The sequence below is a fragment of the Saccostrea echinata genome, unplaced genomic scaffold, assembly GCF_033153115.1.
Source record: "Saccostrea echinata isolate AGI-Se365-2 ecotype Australia unplaced genomic scaffold, CSIRO_AGI_Sech_v1 ptg000054l, whole genome shotgun sequence".
Taxonomy (NCBI): Eukaryota; Metazoa; Mollusca; class Bivalvia; order Ostreida; family Ostreidae; genus Saccostrea; species Saccostrea echinata.
Window position 1 is genome coordinate 29,668,069 of NW_026889803.1, and position 23,090 is coordinate 29,691,158.

Below are 23,090 nucleotides of genomic sequence, written 5' to 3' on the forward strand. Positions count from 1 at the left end.
CAAAGTGAAAGATCAGGAGGACTATTATTCAGAAGTTAAGTTTATTTCTTGAAGAGAGCACATGTGCAAAGAAAAACTAAAATCAGTGAGGTTTGTTATGTTTTAATGTAGAATCTTTTCATAATGTAATTCAAATATTTGCTTTATTTGATCATGAATATGTTGATCTTTTGTTCGTATAGGCCCACATAGTGGTCATTTGTTCTTTGATATTGAGCTCAAGCTCAGACCGTGAAGAATTTTAGATTGACTACCAAATTACATGAATTTCGGTGCAGCTTTGTCTATTGGATTGATTATGTAAACAGCACGAGTTGTTCATACCTGCTGTCCCATATTCGGTTTCGTTGGTTTCACAGTAGCAGGTGCCCGGTTTTTCGTACACCAGTAAACTGTTGTATCTGTTCTATTTTTTATTTTTAAACCCATTTCATTTATTTTTTCTTTATGGATGATAAAACTGACAACTGTGTAGTGTCATTATCTATGTCTTCATTTCCTTGAAAAAGCATCCTTAATCTATTAATTATGTTGTCCTACTGTTTACACAGATTATAGGTTTGGAATTATCAGGATATGATAGTTGTGTTGTTTCTGTCTTTAATTAACCTTACTGACAATTGTAACCTTTCTACAAAGTACATAAGCATTTTCTGCCACAATTACCTCCATGAGCCAAAAATGTGAAGGATAGTAACGTCAACATTCCCCTCTTTTTATGCTAGTACAGTACATCCATCTGAGATAGCACATGCACATTGAAATGAAACTGATTAGAATATTATGTATTTTCAAGAGATACTCCTAGAAATATAATTAAAAGAGTGTAGCTAATTGCTTATAATGTCTATTTCATTTTTTGATATGCAATATTGTGTCAAAAGTGACTTCTATATATAACAGGGAAAAAGGAAGGATCAAATTAAAGAATAAAATCCTCTTCCTAGATGTGCTGGAAAATTGTCATACACAGGAAAACTTGTCATTTAAATATGTATATATATATAATATATATGATTATTGTAACAGTTAATCTACTGCTCTTGATTATTAAGGCAATAGTCCATCTATCCTCATCTCTCCTTCTTTTAACTAAGCATGCAGTCCACTTTGCTGTATATAGATTTAAACTAAGATCATACATTGTAACAAAGGTTCCAAGTGAGTGTTTTGTATACAAGTAGGATAGTTTAGAATTTAAATAAGGCCAGAGAAAAATTTTGACTTCTAAATGTAACTCTTCCAATTGCAATATTACAATAAATATGGTATAGTAGGGTTGGTATACTGGAATAGCCATGTCTGTATGGCTGTCCAACTATCAGGTATGCATAACAGTAGGCACAAGTTTTAATAGCTAATCACCCTTAGCTCACTTATCAGCTAGTAAGACATAGTATAGACAGTGCAAACTTAGTGATATGCCATACTTATTGTTAGATGCTTTTGTCTATGCATCCTAACAGTGTTTATTTAGACACTGTAATTTGAGCCAGAAGATGTATTTGAAAGCCTTAAATTGACATCTCAAAGATTTTGTGCCTGCAATATGTGAACTGTGGCATATGTTCTGACCGAGCCCCCATTTGGGATATACCCCATTATAAGACAACTCTGATTCTGTAATCTCTTGAAACATGAAACAAATCTACCAGACAAAAGAGCAGAATTTTATTATGATTGACAATGAAACTGTGTATATGATATTTTATCATCTTATGTTCACAAGTTAGCAAGCATTTTATGACATATATTTGCTGTAATTGATACATCTATTTGTTAGCCATTTATCTCCCTGTTAGAATATAAAACCAATATCTCACCTATTTTTCATAGCTTATTTCTCTAATTCCCACTAATAACCCCCCACTTACTGGATTTCCAGGCACCTAGGGCACTAATGTTATGGCAAAAACTGTTTTCAGTGTAATTACCCTGAGCAAAAGTAAATTACATCAATTCCATAACTTATTTTTTTTTTTACGAAGTTCATTTCATTAGATGTTATGTTAGAATGCACTGTACTGACTTTTCATTTACAATGTACAGGATGGATGCTGTGCTGAAATTTTTCGGCTTACTTTTGCACATAAGATATCCATAGGTTTGCTCAATTTTTGCGGTTACTTTAAATTTGGATATGACTTCATTAAATGCTGGTATAAGCATATTTAGAGTAAATCACAATTTAAATGGTATACATCATAGTTAGGCCGTATTTTGTACTAGTTGGTACACATGTGTATGTCAGATGGATATATTCATCATTTCATCCATAGCTAAATGTACAGTACATATTTTACTTATTCATTCTTATGTTAGATCCCAACAATTTGTGCCTCAGAGAAATTTTTATTTGACCAATAAACAGGAAATGCATAGTATAGAATTAGTAAACTCAGAAATAAAGATACTGATCATGATGAACTTCATCTGTTTGACAAACATATGATTCATCTGTTTGATAAATCCTTATTAACAGTCTATTGAGTACCAAGCATTCACCTTTTATTTGCTGATGATGAGTATCCTGTAATGGAATATCCTTTATAGCAATGGAGGTGGAATACTAGCATGTTGAATAATATCAGACTGAGTAGAAAATTAAAAGGGGATATGTTTTCCTGACACCCCCCCCCCCTCCCCCATTTACAGGATTTTTTCATGTGCCAGCATGAAGTGGAACTGCATGGAGTCCGTGGAACTGTAGAATCAAATTATCAATACATATAGATACTTAAGGTAAAAAGTGTTGATTTTTGAACCACTTTTTACATATGTACATGTATGTCATCACGTTACATTAGCCATCATTTTATAACAAACTATTATCTATATCCCCCTCTTTTTTTGGCATCTAAGGAAATTTGTTGACAATGCCTCCTTCCACTTGTCCCAAGAGATGAAATTATGGATCAGACCCTGATTACTAATATAGATAAAAATAGAAATAATATGTTCTTAAGTTCAATTTTTTTTTTTAAAGTATTGCTTTGTCAGATTCCATTTGAATCACCTTGTCTTGCCTTCACACCTGTTGTAAACAATGTTAAATGGCTATGATACAGGTACTGTATTTATCCTGTTTGCTTGAGAGATTCGGAGATTAGACAGATTATGCCTGGTAAATCTTCCTTACTTGTAGTCTGTGTACTTAAAAATTTTGGTTATATCTGGTGATCACAAACAAGTGGTTTCCTTTGTTAAAGTAGTTTAGGTATTATGCCCTGATCTGGATTTTTCTTGGTTGTTGAACCTTTCTTTTATGGCTACTTTTGATATGTCCTGCCTCTTGGTAGGTGAACACTGCAGCAATGCTAATGCAGGAATAGATTTATTAAAAAATTATTCAATGTTTATATATATATTTTTTTCTTTCTGAATTTTTTGATATTTGCTTCTTAAAGAAATGATTATTTATTTGAGATGGTGTCAATGTTTCATATTTTTTAATTGTGATTGATATAATGCTATTTCACTAGAAATGCACACGTATTGCACAAATTGGAAAGCCATCTTTATATGACAAGACTACTCATGCAAGCACATTAACACAAGCTGCATTGATAATGCCAAAAATTAAGAGATGGGACATACGGTACATGTATTAGCAGTCAAGTTAATTTGAGGTTTAACCAATAGTCTATCCAATATCAATATCAAATTTGTTGAACTTTTCCCCTCAAAATTCCAATTTATTGAACTTTTTATCTGTAGTATTTGCACAGCAAAATATTTATAAGGGTATTTATATAATAATAAAATTTATTTAAAGACCTATAAATTTAAAATCAATTCAAGCATCAAACATACTGTTGAAACATTTTCAAGCTAGAAAAGTTAAATGCTAGACCAACTTATTAGGGGTTTGAAGATTGATAAGATTGTTGTAAAACACATCTTCCCGATATCTTAAGCTATAATTTTTTCTCATGATGGACAGACCTTTCCATCAAACGTAAAAAAAAGATATGCTCTTAACACTGTTTTTTTTTTTGTTGTTGTTGAAACTCTTACCAAATTTAGCTGCAGTGGGTTTGTAATAAATAAAGTGATTTGAATACTTTTCATGACTGATAAGTTCTAAAATGGTAATTTTTCACCACAGAAATGCGTGTTTGAAAAGTCAATATTCCTCTTAATATATGGATTAAGAGTTAGCGATGATCAAACAGAGAACCTTTATGCAGTGCAGCCTCCAGGGGTCAAAATAAAGTTAGCACAACTGAAACGTTTTGATCTGGTGAGAACAAAGCAGGCAGGGATCATGTGTGTTACTGATGATTCCATGGCAATGTCCATGTTCAAGATGAGTCTCATATGTTACAGAAGGGTTTGAATAGCCTGCCCAGTAATTTTGTGTCACACAGAGATTGATTAAGTAATTGATCGAATATTACAGTAATGTTTAACTTTTTTTTTTATATTACTCAACCAGGTATGACTTTAATGACTAGCAATGCAACTAGATCTTGCATTTAGTTGATGCATTGCTGCATTAGGTTACTATATGTCTCATCCAAATTCTGTTTTGCTGTTTTGGATATACCCTAAGAATAAGATAAGAGCAAGGTAATATGTCATTTTCACAATGTGAGGGCATTTGTGATTATGTCTCATTACATATGATTACATATTCTCTTTTGAGTGGTTTACCTTCATCAGTCAGTTCATTTTCTCCTTAAACATAAAGTGGTCTTGTACAGAATAGAAAAAAAACAAAAAGTAACATTGCCTTTATAAAGATGATAATATTATTAAAATAATAATGTCTATCAGCATGCATGGATCGAGCCTTAATGAAACATTTGTAATTGACCTTTTATGAATATGTGTTCTAAAAATTCATTTTTTTTTTTCTTTTTAACACTTGTGAAACAAATTATATTTCTCATTAAAGATTTATCAAGGGCAGAATTTTTCATGCATGCACAGTTACCCCTAGAGGCATTAACATGTGTAATCAGTAAGGATTTTTCTGGTGGTATTTGCTCTTTGCTCTAGAAAATGAAAAAAATATGTTTTGGCGTGTACAAAATGCAATGGATAGTATTAAATATTTTCATTCTTATCATTTGCTGATGATTGGCAATTACAGGTTTTTGACCAGCTGAGTGGAGGTTAATGAATTCAACTTGTAAATGTAATTATTGATAATTATGTAAGTGTAGGATGTAATAGCCAATTGCTGTGAAGATGTGCTTGATCAGGTTAAAGATGAGCAAGTGATACAGCAATTCTAAAGTGACATATATCTAAATATTTCATGTAATCAAGATGTTTATAAAAAGCAAACCTAAAAAAAAGAATATCGAGATTGATGATGGCTGTCAGAACATGCATGCGATGGACTTCTAGATTTTCATATTTGACTGTGTGAAATTGGAACTTGAAAATGCTAAAAAAGATATATTGGATTGGACTAATTGTGCAATGTAAAAAGTTCAAATATAGATTCATATGATTTTTGATTAAAAACAAATTTTTTTTGATTTTGAACTTTTTTCTATTTTTCAGAAGAACCATGGAATCAACATTTAGGAAATCTTGATCAACTGATTGATGCTGAATAGTACAACTGAGCAAATTTTATTTTTATCAGGCAGGAATTATGTGCAGGAAAAACAGACTTGAGAGCAGTTCAATCAGTCATTGAAATGAAGAGGATATTATTCTAAGTCATGTGAATTGCAGACACTGTGAACTATAATTCTTTATGCATTATGAGCCACCCGCAGCAGAGTGTACCAATGGGCATTGAGGACCAATTATCAGAAAATGCAGCCATTTCGTAAGTAGGACAAAAAACACAAGTGGTATATTTGTTTTAGAGAAAAGAAGATTAGAATGTTGATGACTTAGAATAAGTTCTTTGATTATCTGTCAACGTCAGTGTCTAATGTGTAATGATCCATTTTAGAACAATTTGCTCTAAATGTTTAAAAATGGATTGAGAACAGTATAATAAAAAAGAAATTTTTAGGTCATCTGAGCCAATACATGTATTTTTGTCTATTCCTGTCCATCTTAATGTCCAGTATCCATCAGTTCTAATTTTGAAAATATTTCCAGCTTCTTTCTCTGGAAAAGCTAAACTAATTTTAGCTTAGAGCATCTTTAGGTAAAGAGGAAGTTAACTTGTGAATTTCATGTTCCCAACCCCTATGGGGCCTCAAGAATAAGACCAAAACCTTCTAAAATAAATGCAATCCTAAAAATTCTTTTCTTTACTCCAGAAAATCTAGCAGACATTAATTAAATGTCAGTCTGAGCAATATGCACTGACTACTAGTACCAAAAGTATGAAATTCATGACTCCTGAGTGCAAGGTTTAAAATCTTGATTAAAGGGCAAATGGAGTTGAGATGATCATAGTTTAGAAATGCATTGTATATAAATCTTTTCTCCTGAATATCTAGTGTAACAGGTTAGGAGAAAATGTAAGGCTGGAGACAGGAAATCAAACCCAGGACCCCTAATGCATCACTAGTCAGGTGCTATTAAAAGAGGATGTTAGTGAGCCAAGGGTATATATCACAGGAATAATTCAAGGTCATAGGAAAAGGTCAGGGCCATTCAGAAAACAAAAAATAAATTCTTCTTGTGGTTATCAATAAGCAGCAGAGAAATATTGAAAATTCATTGATGAAAATTATGACTGTTAATTTTTTTGGAACTTGAATATGACCGACAGGGTGAGCAAGTCTTGGGAAGTTATGAAAAATACTTTTGATACTCTGGTGTCTGTCAAGGCATATGGTCATATTTTTTGTACAATATATATATCATTATGGTCTTCGGATAGAGGGTCAAACAGCTGATTTTCCCTCAGTGCTGTGAAAGTGAATGCACATAGCTGTTTATCTTAAAAAAAATGTGACACAACCTGGCATTTTTAGTTTATCCAAGTATTTATTTTCATTTCTTTACAATTTTTCAATTGAATGTGTTTTTCTTTAGTTTTTTTTTAATTTTCTTTATCCACAGTTTTTGTATTTGATTAAAGAGACACCTTGACGGAAAAACAGGAAAATTGACATAAGTAGAATTTTTGCAAGAGCATGCAAATTTTATTCAATTCTGGAAAATATAAGGTTTCAGAAAATTACAGGTTTCAGAGCCTGAAAAATCTGCTTTTATGGAGAAATATATAAGTAAAAGTAATTTTAGTTTGCCCCAACATGAAAATATTGCTTCACTTCTTCCTCTTTAAGGTACGCATGCGCAGAAAAGTTGAAGAAGTTACCATGGTGTCAATTCCATAGATATAAATGTCGGATGACCGACTGCGAGGAGTTTGATATAATCTTCAGAACAGATAATCAGAACTTATTCCTCACTTTTGATCGCTCCAATTCAATGTCGTTTACAAGTTTCACACTAAAAATAAAAGACACATGACCTTGACATTGCTGACATTGACGATAACAACCACACCATAGATACAACTTTTTTATTTCCGACACTTACCGTGTACATTTTGCAGTCTTTACTTGCTTTTACCATGCAGTTAATTTCTTAAAAGAAACACATGATATTGACTCACTATGTAACTTTAAGCATATTAAGATTTATTACCAGTTCTCAAATGCAGATACCACAATTAGATATTCTATTGTTTATATTTACACAATTTTATAGATGGCATATTGATTGCTTGGTAAATATTTTGGTCTTATGTGATTGTGTCTGTGTATAATTGTTACAAGTAAGGGAGTCGATGAAATGGAAAAGAGACCAAATTTATCTCCCTCCCTTTTTTAATATTCATCTGACTCTCTCTCTCTTTTTTTGATCTAATATCCTGATAATTATTAAAATTTTGACATCCATTCAAAACTATTTACTAAATTATTGTTGTGTCCACTTTGTTAGACAGCATTTCCTTTTGGTAAGAAGATACTTGTTTTTAAACCACAAATAAAGCGATGAAGGGTACTTGAATAAATTTCTAAAAGGCAGTGCAAGGAAGAAAGAATTTTTAAATAATTTTGAAAAGTTAAGGCTTCTTTGAAGGCTTTTAACACAGAAAAAACTTTGAACTTTGAATAAAAAATATATAAAACTGATTTTTACCATTATTTACATCCTGTTTAATAAAATTTAGCTATTTAAGCATGTAGGATAAAAACACTATATATCATATCATGAAAAAAAATCATTTTAATCAAATCCAGATTAATTCTATGTGAGAAATGTGAAGGAAACATAACTGATTTTTGAAATATCAAAGATTGTTGTAAAAGAATCTGAACACACTTACAGTAAAACTCGGTTATAACAAAGTCATTGGGACCTGTGAAATTACTTCGATGTATCTGTAATTCTTTATATCCATATAAGGTATTCATAAAATTTATACAGCTGGGGATCCAAGAAAACTTCGCTATAACTATGAATTTGCAATATCCATGTTTGTACTAAACAAGTTTTACTATATTTGTTTAACCATGTAGAGATGTTCTGAATTTTGTTGTGTTTTTAGGGCATTTTCTGTGATGGATTCTTCCCGTCTGTCCACCTTTGTCATATCAATATTGCTGATAGTGTACGGAAGCTTCAGGTATGTTAATTAGTTTTTGTTAACTTTTACAGTGCTATTCTCTATTTAAATATTAATTAAAATGTTCTGCTTTTAAAACTGCAAAGTGTTGGGTTTGTGAAGATATAAAAATTCACAATTCTTTACAGTATTGTACCATGCAGAATGTCCAGAATGCTAAATGACTGTCTCATTGATGATATTTTTTTCAAATTAGAGGAGCATAATATTTTTCAAATTTGTAAAAATACATCTCTTTTGACCATGAATGCTTGCTTGTAGGCATCAGCTGTGATACATGACTGCTGTCTTTTTGTTGTTTCCATCTCTAGCTGTAGGGTGCCTGCATAGTTCTTGGTTATGAATATGTTTTCTCATCTTATTTAATTTAGCAGAAACATTTTATTTATCATGTATATTTTTATCACTGTGAAATCTAACAAATGATGAATAATGATATCATTACCCAGGCATTAAACTGTTAAATATGTTAAATGATTGTTCACTCATGGGAAGATAACAGATGTTACCACATCTATTAGTTCCCTTTACAGAGCCTCCTTCAACCTCCCCCCTCCCATATGAAAAAGGAGTAAGACTACTGGTTTTAACTGAAATAAATATTTAAATGATTCCATTTCTTTATAATTATTTATACATCAAGTTAGAAAAATATAAATTTATTGTTATTCTTGTTTTTCTTTCAAACACTTAAAAGAACGGATGATTATAGAATCAGATTATAAATAAATACTCTACTGATTAGAAAGAACAGGATGTCACTAATGTGTTTTCAAACTATCAACATATTTGTACCAGTTGGCTCTTAGAATAAATGTCCGATTCGATGGAAATTGATGTAAATCTGGACACAGATTGCAAGTTCACTTCACCAAGCAGTGTATGGATTTACCAAATAAGAAACAATCAATATCAATTAAGGTTGAAACCACCCCCCTTTTTTTTTAAGGACATTACTGGAGTTCCAGTATTGTGCCTATCAGGATGCAATAAGAGCATCCTACATTAACTTTTTATGTTGAGTTTGGTTTGATCATAATCTCACAAAAGCAATTTAGAGGCTTTATGCAAGGTACAGATCAATGCATGATGTAGATTCTAAAAAACGACTTGTCCACTAGGGTAATGACTCTATTAAGGATTCATTGTAAGTATGCCTTGTTTTGTAGATCCCTAAATTTAGAACAAGAGAATCGAGAGAAGGACAAAGAAAAAGACAAACAATTTGTTTCTAACAGTGATGGAGACAACAGTAAGTGCACTGTAAAATCACTAATTTTCATTGGCCAGGGGCCAAATTTTCCTGATTAGAGGAAAAGTTACTGGTTCGAGGAGACATTAAATTTCGTGGTTTGAAGGAATAAATGCTGCAATTTGTAATTTCAACATTTCCTGGAGGATATGAATTTGTGGGTCTCTTCATACCACAAAAACAACAAAAAATACCCCCACCCACCCCCCACCCCCCCGAAAATTATTGAATTCACAGTAATTAAACTGGTTCTTGACAACTAGGAATAAACTTGGGCTTTTTTTTCTCAGATCATCACAGAGCTAATCACATTGGTGTACTGATTTTCTTGGTGAAGTTTTAATTCGGTCAGAGTTCGTTGTTCAGATTTTTTTCGCAGGAAGACAAGACTTTAAACAAGTATAAGGTCTTTTCATCCATGTATAATTTGAAACTAGCTTTAAATAGTAGTAATTTTAACATAACATTTTAATTGTTATATTTTTGGCTGGATTACGTGTAAGATTCATTGATCAGTAATAATTACAAATTGTTACTGTAACACTAAGAAGACCAGTAAGATGCAAGTCTTCACATCTTTCTAAAATGAGTTGACATTGAATAACATAGTTAAGACCTTAAGAGAAGCAAAATTCTGTATACCAAAAGCACTGTTTGGCTCTAGTTCAGATGTTTTTCACTGGATGGTTGTATTTTGAAAGCTATACTGATGGTAATGCGGAAAGTGCTCTTTTGAAATAGGGTTCTATACATGTAACTCTTTGTTTTAGTGTAATAAAAGAGGAGGCCAGGTTAGGGACATATTAATTAAGACACAGAAACCACATTAATGGATAAGCATGACAGGGTATAATAGGAAATTTGTAATGGGTCAAGTCTTTAGAATCAGTCATACTCTGAATACTTCTAAAAAATGGATTGCCAAAGTTTACCTCTTGTTAATCAGTAAATGCAGTGATGGAGATTTAATTCATTTTCATTATGACTACACACATTTATTCAGCCGCTAGCTTCTAACACTTGGATAAAAAATAAATGTCACCAAGAATTATGAACATGTCAGCTGTTACTTCTTATGACTGGTACAAATGAATGATTTCTGGGTGAAGTCTTTCTTCATATTGAAAATGTTGAGTGTTTATATAGTTCTGTTTACCTTGACCATTCTTGCATAGATAATCTATAACAGCAGATGGTTGAGATTTTTGGAATTAAGGAAAAGAAGGTCCTTGAGCAGAGAAAAATAGCATATCCTTCAATGACCTTCATATTGTAAAGCATTTCTATCACCAGGCCCCAGGATCATGAAACAGACTTAAGGCCTATTTACATGGTGTGACTTGTAAGATGTGATTTCAGATGTGATTTCACATCTGACTCCAGTGTTTCATTTACATTGTGTGATTTGTCAGATATGTAGTTCATTAATATTTCCCTCCAAATTTCTTATTGTTTACAATTTAAGAATGGAAAACGGCAATTACATACTACTTTCCCATTTCCTTATGATAGCAGCTATGTACCATTTGAACACAGAAGAACATGGGCAAGACCTTGATTAGGACATGGTGCATATTATGCAATAAGTAAGGAATTGGCCATGGAAAACCCAAATGGTTTCATTTTTTCAGACAAATTTACTTCTAAGTATAATTTTTCCACCAATCGGTTTGTTCAGTTTCACTTTCCTGCCATTATCATTTCAAGTACATGGAATGAAAAATTCCCCCAAGATTTGGCCATGTAATATATCATATTAATCTTAAAATTAATCTGGAGCAAAAGTTCGGGAAAAATCCACGTGTTAATTGTACCTAATTCAGATCAACCTTTCTGACCTTGCTTATGATTGGTTGAAACCATCTGACTTGCCAGACAGAATAGAGCATGTCTCTATTCCATCTGACTCCATCTGACTTCATATCTGGCTTATGATTTTCCTATTTACACGGTGTGATTTGTAAGATGTGGCGAGTCACATCTTACAAATCATACCGTGTAAATAGACCTTTAGACTTAAGTCAAAATTTCAATCTCCTGTAACATGTCTATTAATTATTGAATTAATCTCTAAATTTGCAAATAGCAATACTTTTGTGAAGCGACATTGAAACATTTTAATTTTGATCTGCTTGACTTCTACAACATTTTACTACAACATGAAGATTTTTGACTTATAAGCTTAAGATGTTTCAGTCATGATCCCGAGGTCAGGTTTCTAATCTTATTTAAGAGATTTCCAAACAAGTATTTACCCCATATGTAGTGTTAGCATCTAAATAAAGTTTTGATTATTTCTAAGGGTCCATTACTCTGTCCATTATGGGAATTGTAAGCTCAAATGAAAAAAAAAATACATCGTAACAGATGAGTCTAACATTTACAAAGTGGATTTCTACAATTTCTAGCTTAAGGTCAGACGACACGTTCCTCAGTAATATATAATTTTTCCTAAGAGTTTGTCATTGAAGTATTGCAACTTTAACAAGTTTCCTCACAAAAAATTGAGGTATCTTACCAGGCATTTGTGCTAGATACCAGATGATGGTATTTTCTATATAATCTATTGGAAATCTTTTAAATTGTCAATATCACAATTTTTGCTGTATTTATTTTTCAAGACGTTTTGAAAACAGTTTAAAAATCAAAAGGTAATGATAAGGATGGATATTTTTCTATATATTATGAAGAGATACAAAACAGTTATTCGAGGAACATGTCGTCTGACCTTAATAATAAGTTAAGAAATAAATCTGAATTGTAAGCCCCTCATGTAATTTAATGACCATGCATGCATGAATGAATACAAAAAGGTGAAGCTTCATGTAACCTTAATACATGTACATTGAACAGGACATCTTTTTAATAAAATGTTGGAGCACAAAAAATAGTTCAAGAACTACAAATGTATTGATTATTGTAATGTTTTGAATCTATATTTCAAAAAATAAGCGATGATATAGTCAATTGAGTCTCAACCTTGGTCCTTCTTATCCTTAAATTTCAAAAGGAAAAAGTTTTTAACAGCAATTATACAGGTGGCAGAAAACTTTTGAAAGTAAAATTGTAGTCTGTTACATCAGAATTAGGAAGAAACACTCTCATCTCCTTGAAATGGATTTATAGGCATGAATTTCAGCATCTTGCTGTAATATGAATAAATAATTAATTTGGTTGTACTCAGACCTTGATTAGGAAATTGTATCACTTCAGTGCACATCTGATGAGCTCTGCTTTTTGGTGCACTCAAGATGCTAAGTTCAATAAGTATATCAGTAGATTGCATGTAAAGATAGAATTAAGCTCATGAAGGGCTGGTCATGATTCTGAGATTTATAGATAGCATTTACAAATAAAAGTATCCTGACTTTTCTTTATTTCATTGTTTTTTGCCACAATTTCCTCAAGTTCAGCTAAATCTGGTCACACTAACATCCAAGATGGTACACCATGAATAATATATGATTGATATTCACAGATTTTCTTTCAAACTTATTTCAAGTTCAGGGATTAAATTTGTGCTTGAGATCAGATCAAGTTCCCCAATTAATATGGTCCCAGATTGGTACATATGGTACATTATTAAAAATTGTCAGGTGTTTGCCATTACTATGCAGTATACTTTATGAATTCCAAGTGCCATTTTTCATTAGCATTTGCACAATTTATCTGCTGACTAATGTATAGCAAGATACTATTTAATTCATAGGTGCAGTCTGCAGATATCTGAATTATTATAAGCTTTGAGTTATTCTGTAAAATCATATATTTTGGTGAGGTTATATTTTCATAGTTGGAGGAAGAACAATGGTTCATGGGGTTTTTATTTCATAATTGAAAAAGTTTAGAGTTGATTACAATTTTCATATTTTGTTGAAAACATGAATTAATTTTATCCTACCATGAAAACATTACGAAAATTGATAACCCCCCACAAACATGACAAAAATTATTGAATTCACAGTGTACATGGATATTTCAATGGGTAAAAAATATCTCAATTCTTTTAAACTATTGAGCCTGAGAAGGAAATACCCACCCACCCCCTTTAATTTGAAGATAGGTATGACATTGGATCCACATTAACATATACCACTCTAGTCATTATACTTTAAGTATATATTATTATAATTGTGATTATTTGAAGTTGAATTTAAAACTGACATTGAATTACATCTCTTCAAGTTTAATTTCTAATTATTTCTTAACATTGAAAGGAAATGAAAGAATACTACACTCATAGTCATATAATTCATTTTGATATTTCCTGCTTTTACATGTCTGATTCAAGTAGGTTTACAGAAGTGTTATTTCCAGAATTACAACTCTGTTGGTTATGGGAAGGTCAAGTTGCAGGTTTAGCACATGTCTACATAAGCTCATTGTTCACCAGAAATTTGATTTAATAGATATTCTCATCATGCATTATATAAGGCAGCAGTGCAAGGTGTAAATACATGTATATATTTATTTATACATGTAAATATTATTATAAAAAATGCATTCTTGAACCAGTTTCATGTAATTTTTTAGCTCACCTTAACGAAGTTGGGGGAGCTTATGTAATACCCTCGGTGTCGGCGTCGGCGTCCCAGGTTAAGGTTTTTGGAGCAGTTTTCTTTTCAAGTACTTCTATGGCCTATATTAGTCAGAGATGCATGGAGGATGCTTCTGGTGTGTTTCATCGTACCAGTCAAGGTTTCAGATGCTGCAATTTCAGCTAAAGAATGACCAGGTTAATGTTTTTGGAGCAGGTTAAGGTTTTTGGAGCAGGTCTCAATTCCAAGTAACTATAAGCCCTATATTGACCAAACTTGCATGGATGATACATCTAAGGATGCACACTACTGAACTTGCTTCGGATGCTGGATCTGACCTACATTTTCCGGATGAGTGACTAGGTTAAGGTTTTTGGAGTAGATCTCATTTCCAAGTAACTATAAGCCCTATATTGACCAAACTTGCATGGATGATACATCTAAGGATGCACACTTCTGGACTTGCTTCGGATGCTGGATTTGACCTATATTTTCTGGATGAGTGACCAGGTTAAGGTTTTTGGAGCAGATCTCATTTCCAAGTAACTAAAAGCCCTATATTGACCAAACTTGCATGGATGATACATCTAAGGATGCACACTACTGGACTTGCTTCGGATGCTGGATCTGACCTATATTTTCCGGATGAGTGACCAGATTAAAGTTTTTGGAGCAGATCTCATTTCCAAGTAACTATAAGGCCTATCTGAACCAAACTTGCATGGATGATGCATCAAGGGATGAACAATCTCAAAACTTGCTTCTGATGCTGGATTTGACTTACATTTTCTGAATGAGTGTCTAGTTTTAAGTTTTCAGATAAGTCCATTCCCAAGTAACTGCAAGCCCTATCAGACCAAAATTGCATAAATGTTGCATCTAGGGATGCACACTCCTAGATTATTAGTTTAGTGTGGGACTTTGCCTTACTTAAAGACAACATTTGTTGAGGTGAGCTCTGTAATCTCTGATTACCTATGTTTTTCTTCTGTTGCCATAGGTCATATTAGTATGTAAATTATTTTTTATGATATCAAAACATATGCTCTGCAGGTCAGAACAATTTTTTTTTATTGTGAATTGTTTACTTTATTGAAGATGTACAGACCATTGACACTTGCCAAGCAGCTTTTCTCCCCATTGGAGCCTCAGCATCTCTCCTCATCATGTTCTTATTCTTTGATTCTCTACAGATGGTGTTTGCCATTTGTACTGCAGGTAAACATCTAGATGACCTTGTTTCACATCAGTTTTAATTTATAAGAAGGCTAAATTGAGTAAGTTGTCTCATTGGTGTTTAAAATCATTACAGTAATCTTCAATCATTTAAATAATATGAATAGACAATATTTTAAATATAATAATTTTCAACAAAAGAATGGATAGGAATAATATTTTGTAACAGTTATTAATTTTTATTGATAATTCCTGTATCGTGAGATGTTAAAATAAACATATTATGTATTGAAAATATTAATGCTTTAGTGCATATTGTAGTTATTATATTAATGTAATTCTTGTATCATTTAAAAAGTGTTTAAATGCATATGACATCTGTGCCCCTGCCATTGAATGGGCCTTTAAATATTTCCCAGTGGTCCATCCGTATACCAGTGTATCCAAACAGGTTAAAAGTGCAATTATTTTGAGAAGGGTATAGACACCCTATAATCTCGTGTGTGATACATCAAGGGGTGTAAAGATCTCTATTGCTGAATACAAAATTTGTTTGATTTCTATATTTATACTCTGTCATGGAAAAAGGGAAGAAATATTACTTTCATTGTGTGCATGGGTATGAATTGAAATGTGAAAATTGGGTATGATGCTCTTTCTTAGATTTTGCATTATTTATCACTGCTGCGTGTACAACCCACGATAATAAAGAGGTTTGACCCACAATAATACACAAAGCTCCTGCAACATTGTGTAAGAGCATTTTCATCATTGTGACACATTTAATTTCATTGTTATTTTTGTTTTGTAGTCCTGGCAACAGTTGCTTTTGCCTTCCTTTTGTTACCCATGTGTCAGTACCTCATACGACCATGCTCAACAGGTCAAAAGTAAGTCACAGTCACTCTAACACTTGTATAATTAAGTTTTCTATTCTTGAATTTGCAAAGTGTGCTCTTGCATTTGAGGAAGTTTTTTTGCAAAATTAGTGAATAGCTGAGGAATTAGATTATGTGTCTTATTAGATAGGAGGAAATCTTTTTTTTCCCCCCCTTTTTATTATTATTATTATTAAACATTTATAGAGCGCCCTATGTATTAAGCTCTAAGGCGCTGTAAAAGCATAATTATTATATAAAACCATAAAATTTAAAAATATACAGCAATCATATAAGAAATTATAAGGTAAATATATAAAATTTCAGTGTCCACACTATACATAAAACACTAAAAATAAGATGAATAGGATGAATATTTAAAATAATAAACACTTGATTTATTTTTATATATGCACTTGACACTACAGTTAGATGTTTATGTTGAAATATGCATTCTTTTTTTTGGATTCTTAGGCCTAAGCAGACTTAAAAAGAAATTCCCAAGAGTTTTAAGAATACAAGATAAAGCAATTACAACTTTGAAATATACAGGCTTGTGTATGCAAGTTCATACTGGTTTTTTTTTTTTACTGAAAGTTAATTAGGCACTTTAAATGAGTTACAACCATTGTGCATTTAAAAGGCTGTAAGAAAACTCATGTTGACATTGTAGAATATCGTTTGGGGTGTGTGGCCGTTTCACAGCAGCTGAGATCTTATCGTTTTTCCTATCCTTTATGATTGTGTGTATATGGGTGCTGACTGGACACTGGTTACTGATGGATGGTAGGCTGTATTTATTTATGCTACCAGGATAAGCTCCAGATGTTAAAGTCACTACTGTAATTTAACCAAAAATGGACACAAAACATTATTAAAAGTTTAATTGAAGATATGTTTATGATGCTGAGAAAAAGAATAATGATGATGTATTTAGATGGATGAATACTTGTTTTACTAGTCTGGATAGTCATTTGACAGATGGTCATTTTTATTCTATTATTTGTTTTCTTTATATTTTTAGCCCTGGGCATGGGGCTGTGTGTTGCCTTTATTGCCCTGGTAAGATTGCCCAGTCTGAAAGTCTCCACCTTGCTGCTTGTAGGCCTACTGGTGTATGATGTGTTTTGGGTAGGTATAGTATGCAATATCTCTATATTAAGGCCCAGTATCATACTGCAAGTACCTCATAACCATCTTGTTTCCTTGAGCAATTGTACTTCATATTCACTTAAGTGAAGGATAAGTTAAAAAAAAATCCCTAAATCATTTAGCCAGGGACATAAGTTTAAGATTTACGAGGGGTTATCAAAATGTTCGTGGACTGATGCGATAAAATTAATACTATGTAGTTTATGTTTACAAAATTTGTAAGGAACATTAAACAACAAAAGTTTAAGAAGTGTGGAAAATTTTAGCTTGATACGTTGACAATTTGCCAACTTATTAGAAAATAAAAAAGGCATTATATGATCACCCGGCGCTGTCGTCGTTTAGTTTCATGACGTCCGACAACGTCATTATTTCTCAATGCCTGCTCCTTCTCTCTCAAAACACCTATCTTGATGAGATTCCCTGGAGTTTAGAAAAACCTAAAACCTGTCTTGTTTATATGACATAACAATGTAATGAACAGCTGATTTCAATGCATATAAAACTGTAAATGAATCTTTACTTAGGGAAAGATCCTCGCTTGATTATGCCAGCATATTTTGTTTGTTGGAATTCAATATAAAACACATATGATCAACGTCACTTTTTGACGAGATTGACTTTTCACACCTTGACTACAAATCGACATTAACTGCTCATCTTTCATCTCTCTGAATCTCTTTTGGCATTTAATAACAAGTACTCTGGATGCATTTTATTTCTCTGTAGCCAATTTAAACTTTCCCTAAGTCTATACTATTTTTTTTCAGGGGCAAAACTTTATAGAATGATGGAAAAAGAAACTCCTCCCCCTTTTTGACGTCATTTTCAAGCCCTTAATTGTAAAGGCACTCCTTATAAAATATACGATAAAATTTCATAGAACGTACAGAATGGAGTAAGAATTGCACATTTTGCGGAACAATTGTGTCCCATCACATGCCTGAATTAACGGAATTTTTGGATGTCAAGTGCTCATATCAGAAGAGTTTTTCTTAGTTACACTGAGGTTGAAAAAACGTCATGTTCGCGGTTGCGCCGCCTGGACATGCCATTGCTTATAAAAACATTACTAATTTATCAAAAAATAAAACTGATGAATTGTGGTTTATTCTATAGATAGAAAAGATGATGCTTACTAAATATTTCAAAATTCATTGATATACCTAAAGCGGTTTTAATTTTATGGCGCTAGTCCACGAACTTTTTGATAACCCCTCGTACATTTCCAAATATTTTTCCTTAAGATTCTTTGCAAATTAGAAGGCTGTTCATTTTCTCATGAACTTCCATGGATGAGCATGAATATATCCATTGATACATCATAATACCGTACATGATGTCAAAACTATAGTGCAAACTGTTTTGCTTTAATAAAAATGACAGTTGAATGGCATAATCTGTGGTAACTCATCAGAAAATAATGTAAATATAAAAAATGAATTTAATTTTTGAAAATTCATGAGGTATATGAACTACGATGCTTCACACCGGCATATTTATCATGAAGCGCTAACGCGCTTCATGAAATATGCTGGCGTGAAGCGTCGTAGTTCATGTCCTCATGAATCTTCAAAAATTAAATTCATTTTTTAAGTAAATTCTGATATGTAACAGTATAACTTCAAGTACTTTCATTGCAACAGCTTCAAATTACCTTCACGACAAACTTGTATACTGTACAGCAGGTTAAAATCGCGGTCGGAAAAGATCGCGATTTGTTCAATTTGCAGCAAATCGCGGTTGTTTGAATTCGCGGAAAGGAAAATTATACAAAAACTTTTTTCAGCACTGCAAGTATTTTCCTTGCGTATTGTGTCGATTCTGAACCCGATTAATATAACGAAACGCCGTACTAATCCTGATTAAAGGACAAAATGTACGATTTACAATGTTACGCATTCAGATAAATTTTCTTCTTTCTCTAGTTTTTTCTTTCTTTTTATTAGATATCTATGAAATACGTACACATGAGTCTATACTCAAGTGATTTATTCAAGCGATTTCAGGTCGTATCCAAACCTATTAACATTCATGTAAAAAAATCCCTTTGATAGGGTGTTCGTTCACAGGTATGTTTAGAGTAGAGGGTAGTATTTACTGCAGTATATTTAAAACCTCTGAATCTAAATCAGTTGTCACTACCTCAAAATGTTGAACTCTTAATAAAATTGAATTAAAAGTGTTGTTTTTAATACGAAATTGCCTTGATTAAAGATCATGACTGAGTGATACGCACGGGTGAAATCTTCCATGTTTTTATACGTGTAACAGAGTTAAAAGTGGCTATGCGTTGTATATAGTGAGGCCACACTCCTACTAGCACTAGCTAGTGGGTTAACCCTTTAGCTCAGTCGGTAGAGCGTTGGATTTTAAATCTGAGGGTTGTTGGTTCGAGCCACAGTGTGGACACCCCTAGCTAATCAGTCATAAACATGGGGTACCTGTAAAATATGAAACGGAACGAAATGAAACGAAACGAAATCTAACGAAACGAAACGAAATCTTACGAAACGAAATGAAACCTACCGAAACGAAACAAAACTAAACAAATCAAAACGAAACTTACCGAAACGAAACAAAAAACAAAACGAAATCAAAACGAAACCTACTGAAACGAAACAAAAACTACAGAAACAAAAAACGAAATAAAATCGAGCAAAAATGATATATATATATATATATATATAAACATTATGATTTAAAATATATTATATAGTGTATATTTTATAAGTAACGAGTCTCTTTTGATACGCAGTGAAAGATAAAAAAGATTTTGTGTGTTTCTAAACGTGCACATTTGTAAGTATGGATTACACTTTTAAATAGATATTGCTCATTTTAGTGCAAAACAAACACATTAGACTAAGCCTACACATATAACCCAAGTTATCACTTTCGGGTTCTTGTTAATACAATCCATTTGTATGTATACTTGTATACTCAAAATCAGATTTTAAGACCTGTCGATTCTTGGTCTGCTTTTGTCCAACACCAAACTATATCAGATCACACACTTTTATAAACAGTAATTTAAAAGCGGAGGATAAGCATTTTTTTTTTTTTTTTTAAAATAATAGGGTAAAATTGCAACATCAAATTTAAATTAAATTCAAAGCATATATTTATTGAAATTAAAATTCAATTTTTATCAAATCATTTGAACAAGCCTTGAAACCACCAGAGGAGGGGGGTGGGGGGTCCTTCTCGGAACTACCTCTCAAATAAAAATAAAAAAAAGCTGGACCCGACAATAATCAAAAGTATAATAATAATTAGGCTTTGTATAATTGATCACATATGTATAAATAACAGTTATGCACTTTTTTTTTTTAAAGTTATGTTTAAAGACATTCGCAATACAACAGTACAGTAACTTTATTTTGATACGTAAATAGAAAAGCTTTTACATGTAGCACATCAATTATGAGAAATATATTGTATTTCGATGGTTAAAGGCTAAAAATAAAAGTAAGACATAAAAATTAGAGAATACTACGCTTATTTTGAAATGAGTATTTTGAAATTATGTAGTATGCTCGTGCATATTTGTAGCTGGCAGTTGATTTACAGTATATATAAGCATGTATAAGTAAATACATCACTAGAGAAGGGAGCATTTATCGGTGTTTAAATATTATATTAACAAGTGCTTGAACTATATAAATTTTATATGAAGTAAAAATAGTCCATATACAGTTACACATTATATATAATGATATACCTTGATTTGAAAAACATTCTGTTTCGTTTCGTTTTGGTAGGTTTCATTTTGAGTTCGTTTCGTTTCGGTAGGTTTCGTTTCTATTTCGTTTCGCATTTTACAGGTTCCCGTTTCTTTTCGGTAGGTTTTGTTTCGTTTCGGTAGATTTCGTTTCATTTCATTTCGTTTCATTTCTATTTCGTTTCGCACTTTACAGGTACCCCATATACATGTACGTTATTACATCGCACCTGTACTGGGTGGCAGAATTAAATGTTAATTATAGCCGTTTGTTTATCAGTTAAGCTTTTAAAACACCACCAACTACGTATTAGTGATTGATCCGTACACCCGCATAATTAGGAAGACGGTCTTATTACATGTAACTTTCATGTTTGCAAGGTTATAACGAATCTAATCACAGATATCGATAATATTTCAATTTATCCTTATCAATTTTTGAAGAATTATTCACTGTATGTTGATTTCACGGAATTTTTATTTCCGCAAATATAGCGAATATTAACTCCACGAGTTAATTTCCTGCTGTACAGTTTGGGGATAAATTTAGTATGGTCATTTATTCAATGGTCAGGAGATTACTTTTATGGTCATTCTACCCATTTCCTTGTGTACTTAATCATCATTCTCATTGAAAGATTTATAAGCATATAAACTATTAAATAAGAACTTATTTACTCTTCTGGTTCATAATTAGAGAGAGAGACAAAGAGAGAAAAAAAATTAGAAAGAGAGAGAGAGATTGAAATATACAGGAGCATCACTTTAAACTACTATGCCATGTTTTCCTGTATGTTATTGTCACTCTATTTTTGTGGTCATTTCCTAGGTTATTTCCTGATCTAAATCTCTATATTTGCTCCAACCAGGACAAGTGATCAACGAACACCATAAGCATCATGAGTGTGTGGACTTGTTTAAACCAATTTCCTCTCCAGCTTCCTAAACGTACTTCCATGATAAAGACCTTGTGTGTTTTTGGATTGATAAAGTCATTCAGTAATTGTCTCTGTTTCCTTTTCAGGTATTTTTCTCTTCCTACCTCTTCAGTGCAAATGTCATGGTGAAGGTTGCCACAAGACCAGCAGAAAATCCTGTACGTCATCTTGTGGCCAAATAAATCCCTTAAACACCTTACAAATAATCATAATTGTATTTACTTACTTGCAATGAATATACCTCTTTTAAAATTGATTGCAGTGCAACATGTAGAACTATGAAGGCACAGAATTTATTTTTTTTATAAAAAAATTCTAAAGTGCATGACACAATGTTTTATGCATTTTCAAATTTTGCAGTGACTAATTGATAATAATCTGTCTTTAGACAAATTTACGTCATTTCCATGAAATAAGCTTTATGTCTCACCACGGTCAAGTTCTATTAATTCCATATTGGTGACATTTGTAGAGATGAAATATGCAGTTTTTCATTCAAGTATGTGACATTCTTCTTTAATCTTTTTTAAAGGTGGGTCTGTTTGCCAAAAAGCTTCATCTTTCTGGATTTATGAGAGATGCGCCAAAATTATCATTGCCAGGAAAGCTGGTATTTCCAAGGTAAGGCAGCTAGCTGCTTGTATACCTCAAGAAGAGTGTAGGTACAAAAAAAAATGGCTAATTTCACACATCTTCAAATGAAATTCATGTTAAAAGACAACAAAATGAATCACAAAAAATTTTCATTATAATTTCATGTGGGAAAAATGCAAATAAGAGATTAATTTGAATTTTATGTAAAAATCTTTTCACATGAAATTCATGTAAAACACGTTTGGCTTTGTATTTTGCAATGTTCTAGGAGTTTG

At 32.2% G+C, this 23,090-nt stretch overlaps 1 protein-coding gene across 2 annotated transcripts in view; it reads left to right on the forward strand.

The window, feature by feature from the left end:
* The window catches only part of LOC133205817 (signal peptide peptidase-like 3), a 31,253-nt gene continuing 8,163 nt past the window's right edge, over positions 1-23,090 (forward strand). Inside the window, exons 1-10 of one of the 2 annotated variants that reach the window (XM_061341701.1) lie at positions 1-90; positions 5,518-5,791; positions 8,486-8,563; positions 9,733-9,815; positions 15,452-15,571; positions 16,341-16,419; positions 17,081-17,193; positions 17,432-17,538; positions 22,308-22,379; positions 22,754-22,842. In XM_061341701.1, the coding sequence (XP_061197685.1) occupies positions 5,724-5,791; positions 8,486-8,563; positions 9,733-9,815; positions 15,452-15,571; positions 16,341-16,419; positions 17,081-17,193; positions 17,432-17,538; positions 22,308-22,379; positions 22,754-22,842 (809 nt within the window). In that variant the 5' untranslated portion in view covers positions 1-90; positions 5,518-5,723. The remainder of the gene's footprint in view (positions 91-5,517; positions 5,792-8,485; positions 8,564-9,732; positions 9,816-15,451; positions 15,572-16,340; positions 16,420-17,080; positions 17,194-17,431; positions 17,539-22,307; positions 22,380-22,753; positions 22,843-23,090) is intronic. The other variant, XM_061341702.1, reaches the window with a different exon arrangement.